The 6,721-nt window shown below is 44.4% G+C and overlaps 1 protein-coding gene across 10 annotated transcripts in view; it reads right to left on the bottom strand.

The window, feature by feature from the left end:
• Window positions 1-230: 230 nt before the first annotated feature.
• PIP5K1A (phosphatidylinositol-4-phosphate 5-kinase type 1 alpha) overlaps window positions 231-6,721 on the bottom strand; it is a 39,407-nt gene continuing 32,916 nt past the window's right edge. For 4 of the 10 annotated variants that reach the window (XR_003418981.2, XR_008295242.1, XR_003418978.2 and 1 more), the window contains 5 exons: window positions 5,594-5,740; window positions 5,265-5,394; window positions 4,564-4,699; window positions 2,192-2,240; window positions 1,822-1,907 (listed from right to left, as the gene is read on the bottom strand). Coding sequence is in view for 5 of the 10 variants with exons in the window: in XM_027056205.2 (XP_026912006.1) it covers window positions 1,905-1,907; window positions 2,192-2,240; window positions 5,265-5,394; window positions 5,594-5,740 (329 nt within the window). In the remaining 5 variants the exon portion in view is untranslated. Of the gene's footprint in view, window positions 1,908-2,191; window positions 2,241-4,563; window positions 4,700-5,264; window positions 5,395-5,593; window positions 6,258-6,721 lie in introns of those variants that run through there. The other 6 variants (XM_027056205.2, XM_027056204.2, XR_003418982.2 and 3 more) reach the window with 6 other exon arrangements.

Raw genomic sequence — 6,721 nt, 5'->3', positions numbered from 1 at the left:
TACGGTAATTCCCTTCTTCACTCACCGCTTTTCCCTGTCAAATTGAAGTTGTTATGGTGGAGGGGTGGCTGGAAGGTAAGGAATGAAGCCAGCACCAGCCTGCACCAGACTGAAGGAACCTGGGGAAGACACAGTATTCGCTCAGAGAAACACAAAGAACATGGAGCCTGAACAGGGGCAGGAGATGGAGCGTACGGTGTTATGAAAAAGAATTAGGAAGAAACAAGAGGTCTAAATAACTGATGAAAGTTTAATACATTAAAACCAAGGATTTATCACTTTTATATTGCATTTGCGATTTCTGAACAATACAAAGTAGAGGCAAATAATGACACTTCATAAAAATGTTGATTCCCCGTTCCCTTCCCTAAGACCCAGCCTCCCTCAAATATTCCCTCCCACCCCCTACAGAACTCTGTCCTGAATAAAACACTTAAATACATCATAAATAGTAAATTATGAAAAAAATAGCAAGAATTGTTTCTTTCCTTCTTGTAAAAAAGAACATGGCAGCAAAGACAGGCAGCCAGAAACTGGCTGGGGGTGTCTAATATAGACAGTTACTTGGGGGATGGGCTACCCTACTATCAAGGTCGGGTGGGATGGACAGGAGAGTCTTCAACAATCTGCCTGAGATGCCAGGCCTCCTTCTTCCCCTGGCAGGAGTAGGAGGATCAGATGGGGAACCACAACTCTTGGAGATGGGAACAGAGGGATTACAAAGCTCCCATTTCCGAGTTCTCTGTATGAGAAGGGGCAGGGCATGTGGCACAGCAATGACCTCACCTACGCAAGAATCTGCTGGCTCCCCGTGAGTCTAAGAGAATATCCTCTAGCCTCATAGCTAGACTGCCTGTTAAATGGACACAGGTGTCCCCTTTCCACTTGAACTCCACGAACAGCAGAACTTTGTCAGAAAAGGTGGGAAGGGCAAGGAAGAAACCTTTCGAGAAGGATCCAAATTCATTTGATTAAGTCTTCGTATTTAGAAAAACAAGCAGAATATATTTCAAATTGCAGAACAGTAATAATCGTGATGGCCCCGCAGTGAGTCGGGTCCTGCCTAGGAAGGGCTCTGATCTTCCAGCCCCATGACTGCCCTTCTGTTTCAACCAAAGGGGTAAAGATTACCCCATGTCCCACTCTCTCCATTCCTTCAGGCTTAAGAAATTCATCAAGAGAGGTGGAGTTAAAGAGGTGCTGCTCTTGGCAAAGCAGTTCCACACTTCCATTTCTCAAACACCAGGGGGCTCTTCTGAGGGAACCCCATGAACAGGCAGCTCTCCAACACTTCTGGAGTTTTGATCTGAAAGTAGCTTGAAATTGTGTGCTGTGCACTAGTCTTTCTTTTCCTTTTTTTTTAAGAAAAAAAAAAAAAAGGAAGTTGGGAGTTGGTTTAACACCATTACTCCCCCAAAACCTTTACAAAAGTTACCAGGGTCTTCTTCCAGAGAAAGAGCTAAGGTGGAGATAAGGTGCCAGCCAGTCTGTCCTGAGGAAATAAGAGTCCAGCTCCTGGTGAAGGGTAGATGAGGAGGAAGAAAACCACCAAGTGCAGCAACCCCGCTTCTAGCAGGAAGAATTGGGGGCTTGAAAACAATTCATTTGTGGAAGCCAAGGCTGGCCAGTTGAAAACTCATGCCACTCAACTCAGAAGTGGGGAGGACACTGCTGTCCTCAACTGTCCGCTGAGGACAGTTAGTGTGAGGCACTAAGGCCCATTTGTAAGGAAAGGGAGGGAGAAGACGATCTTCTTCAGGAAAGAGACAGCCCCCCCTAGACTCCAATATGCTTCTTCTGTGATGACCACGAAGAAGAAAACTCAGCATTGCTGGGGCAAGGGCTGGCATCTTGGGATCACGAAGCTGGTAGAATCTTGTTCTAAGTCTTCTGAATTTTTTTGCTCACTGGAAAGGGAAAGAGTGTAAAATTAAGGATGTGGAGTATGAGATGAGGAGCCAGGAATGGAATTCAAGTTAATTTCAACCTGATTAGAAGAGTTAAGAAGTCTTCTTCTATTTCAGTCTCTGCTTGCAAGTACAAGGTTCCCAAACCACAAAATTTAAAAAGGCAAGATTTAGGGGGGCACCCAGTCCCTCTAACCTTGCCAATTAACTCCTTGTTCCACTCCATCAGTGATCATCTTTATACCCTTCAAAGCATTTACCTCCCCCACATCCCAGACACTCACATGGGTGAACTCTGACTCTGCAACTTCAGGCTTTTCCAAGAGGATTGAACTAACAGGAGAAAAAAAATGGAGGCAGAGAGAAGTATTAGAAGGTAAAAAAGAAAAAGGACCCTCCTTTCAAGTCAGATCTTATACTGCTTCTCCATATTTCACTTCAAGATCGATTCAGGATTCAGAAAGAAAAGGTTAAGAAACTACCAGATTTAGAAGCATGCCATTTTAATTAACTATTTATCATCTTGAGTACTACAAAGTATTTCCTAATATCCTCCCCTTCTGTCCTCAATTCCCAGGTGTGGCAGGCACTCAGTGATCACTGCTGCCTGATATTTATGCCATTGTAAAATTTTCTTTTGAGTGTAGGCTGGATTTAGTGATTCTCTTCTAGTGGACAGATGAGAAAACATCAATTCTGAGATTAGGTTACCAAATACCCTACCTAGCTTCCTCTTTGGCTCATGCTCTCACTGTTTGCTCTGAGAGAAGCCAGCTGCCACATGGAGAGAAGCATGTGACAAGGAACTAAGGAAGTACCACTGGCCAACAGCCTGCAAGGAACTGAATCTTGCCAACAACCACATAAGTGAGCTTGGAAATGTATCCTTCCTCAGGCGAGCCTCCAGATGAGGCTACTTCCCTTACAAACAGCTTGAATGTAATCTCCTGAGAGACTCTGAGCCAAAGGCACCCAGCTAAGTCACAATGAAGTATTTAAGCCACATAAAATCTGAGATAATAAATGTTTGTAGTTTTTAGCTGCCAAGTTGGAGGTAATTTATTACACAATCAATAATACAGCTTTTTGTACTTGAAAATGAAGTGCTGCTGAACTAAAAATCTAAAAAGTGGAAGTAGCTTTGGAAGAGGGAAGTGGGCTTTAAAGAGAGTTTTAGTGAAAGTTTAAAAGTGCCACGAATATACTGTAGAATTTTAGACTTGAATGGGTGAGTGGCCAGTGTGGGCTGAAAGGAGAGTGAGAAAGATCTTACTGGCAAGTGAAGGAATTTAGTGGAACAAAGTTTAGCAACAATATCATATGCAGTTATGTGAAAAGTAGAATATGTACCTAATGAACTGGGTGATCTAGCAAAGGAGAATTCTAAGCAAAGTCCTGAAGGTGCCATGCAATTCCTTCTTAATAATGCTTAGAATAAAACTTAAGAGAAGAAAAAGATTAAGGGAAGGACTATTAAATAAAAGGAGGACTTGCCAGGACTTAATGGTTTTGAAAATTCTGAGCCCCTCCAGATAGCAAACCACGCTGAAGTTAAGAAACGGCTTGTGAACAAGCAAGGTTTTATAACCTGAGCACTACCAGGAAAATGTGCCCTAAAGACAAAGCCAATGGTATGACTGTAAAACATTTTTTTGAGACCTCAGAAAAATCAAAGTTTGTTGATTACAGTACTATTCAATCATGCAAAAGGCCATCCAAAAAGATTAATGTCTTGTAGATCCTCTCGAAGCACAGGGCTTATATCAAGACGGTCAGTATCTGTGGGTGTGGCTTTTGTCTGAAGGACTGAATCCCAATGAGATTCATAGGAGGTCCACAAAACCTTTGAGGGCATTATAACAACAGAAACATTACCAGCTTGGACTGAAAGGGACAGAAACAGTACAAAATGAAGAGACCACTGGACCCTAAAATTGTACTGCCAAGAGAGCAGCTGACAAAACTACTCAGCTGCAAACACATTCTACCTTTTGTGAAAAGGTAAGACCCAGAAAGCAAAACCAAGACTCCAAATGGTGGAGCCAAGAGCCATGGAGAATTACCCCCATGTTTTGAGACTTGATAAAAGAAACTCCAACAATCGCTGGATTTTGGACTTAGCTATGCACCAGTGACTCCTCTGTGCCTCCTTCGCTCCTCTTTTTGTACAGGAATGTGTACAGTGGTTATCTCCTTACTGCCTCACCACTGTCTGCTGGGTATGAAGGGAGAAAACCTCTTTATTTTTCACAGGTCAAAAGACTGAGAGAAACTATACTCAAGGAACACCACCTGGGGAATTCGTTCAAACCAAGACCTAATTCAGAGGACAAAATTCTGGAATTTGAGCTGCTGCTATAATGGGGATGGGACTTTTAGAGACCATGGGAGCCAATGAACGCATTTTGCACATGGAGGGATGTGAATTATTGGGGGCCAGAAGATGGACTGTGACAGGTCGCTCGTTAGGTGGCTCCCCATGATCTCTGCTTCCTGATATTCATACCTTTGTGTAAGCCCTTCTCCTTGTGAGTGTGGGCGTGTGGGCCACATTTAGCGACTACAATGCAGTACAGGTGACAGGATGTCAATCTTGAGGTTAGGTTACAAAAAGATTATGGCTTCTGCAAAGGTGCATGCACTCTCATTTACTCACTCTTGAGAGAAGCCAGCTGCTATGTGCTGAGTTGTCCTAACAGAGAGGCTCACGTGGCAAAGAACAGGGAGGTCCCCAGCCAACAGCTGGTGAGGAACTAATGCCCTCTGTCCAGTAACCCACAAGGAACTGAATGCTGCCAATAAGCACATAAATGAGCTTAGAAGTGAAGCCTCTCAGTCAAACCTTCCAGACAAGACAGAAATCCTGGCCAACAGTTCATGAAAGACCCAGATTCTGACCCACAGAAACTATGATATATGCTTGTTATTTTAAGCCACAAGTTTTAGGTTAATGTTTTATGATGGAATAGATAATCAACACACCATGTTACAAAATTAAATCACAATCTTCATACTGGATTCTTTTGCAAGATTGACTGTTCATTTTCTTCACTGCCCAGGAATCTTCCCAGGCTTACAAAATAAGCAGAGAATTCTCATCTAACTCAACAGGAGATAAAGGGTTGGTTGGGGCGTGTTTTGACTGAATATCAGAAAAGTCTTGCACACCCCCCTAAAGATGGAGAGATACTGACACTTCTCCAAATCACTAAAGATCAGCTAAAAGAAAGTAAACCTGCAAAAATCTAGTGAGGAGCAAATGACAATGATCTCTTGAAGAAACAACTTATGGAGGTTCCTAAGGACCTGAAGAGAGACATGAAAAGATTATATGGAGAAAGGGGCCAAGGAACCAACCTTGTAGTTTGCATTTGTAAAGTCTCTCCAACTACAGGTGAGAAATAGGGGTCAGGAATAGTCGTGACCTCACTGATTTTCTCCAAAGGTGGAGTCTGAGGTAAAACATCAGGACGACCGAAGTGGACGCCTGGAAAAAAGAAAAGGGAAGAAAATCAATAAATAAAAAAGACAAAATGGGGTGGGGAAAATACGGGGGGGAAAAAAATGAAGCAACTTGGCTTTTCCTGGACAGGAATGGAGAGTAGAGGTCCTAGGCAGATAAGACAGGGCTCCGAAGGAAGGGAGGGAGTGCCCACGCACATGGGAGCCCCAGCCCTGGCGCTGACCTGGCTCCACTTCCGCCTTTGTTGTCACTTGTGCCTTGTGCTCCCCAGAGACCGATGTCTGGTAAGTAATGCAGGAGTTGCCGCTGGGGCCTGCTCGCCGAGAGAAAGATGAGCCAGACCGAAACTTTTTGGAAGGAGAGGGCTTCACTTCAAAAGGGAAAGAGAAAGCCTACTTAGCACCCACCTAAGAAACCATCACCAAGACACAGATACAAATTGCCAGCACCCCCAACACAAACCCAAAGGTGCTCTGCAAAGCGGGCAGAAGGACTAATGTCAACAAAGACAAGCTCTATTAACTACTCTTCAGAGGACACGGTGTGCACCTTGGGTCACCTCACTTTGGAAAGCAGAGAACCTAGACGAAAGGAGACACACACACACATCTTTCCCCTGCTACACGCAACCTCGATGGCTTTGCTTCCACCCGATGAGATGTCCTCCGCTCCGTCATCCCCTTGTTCTTTAGTAACGTCCTCCAGGTCAAGCTGACGAAGATGACCCTTTCACTCTGCATCCTCGTAGCACTTACGCACACAGCACCGTGATACTTTACACTTGTTTATATATCACTTTGAAAAGACTTTGAAAAGATTTTTCCATGTTTCTTTAAGACTGTCTGGCATGCTAAGTCCTCTCTGCCGCACTGAGGGACGACTGAGGCCTAAGATGAGGAGATGGGAAGGAGGAGTTGGAAATGTGCCAGGGTCAACAGCATGGAAGGTTTGGGAAGAAGAATACTGGCACTTTCCAGTCACAAAAGTTGAGGGAAGAGAGTGAGAAGGACTGCTAAGCAGAAATCAGTAACTGCTTCTCCAACCCTTTGATCCCACTCTGAGAATTCCTTGGCACTGGGGATACGAACAGAAAATAGAACACCTGTGATATCCTTGTCTATCTCTGTAAGTCTGGCTCTATCTCAGCCTGTGGCGTGGATCGTACTCCCACAACGACACTTTTTCCCCACCAATCCCACTTCCCAGAAATGCCCCTCACCTCAATGACACACGGAGGGACAGCCAGGGGGAAAGCAGCAACTCGGAAACCACGGGGACAGACAGAGTGACTGACATAAAGACGGGCAGCAGTTCTCACGGGATGTGGGTAGAGCAGAAGAGGCTTTGGCAG

This window comes from Acinonyx jubatus, chromosome C1, assembly GCF_027475565.1.
Source record: "Acinonyx jubatus isolate Ajub_Pintada_27869175 chromosome C1, VMU_Ajub_asm_v1.0, whole genome shotgun sequence".
Lineage (NCBI taxonomy): Eukaryota > Metazoa > Chordata > Mammalia > Carnivora > Felidae > Acinonyx > Acinonyx jubatus.
The sequence above is the reverse complement of the archived record's forward strand: the minus strand, read 5'-3'. Positions and strand labels throughout refer to the sequence as shown.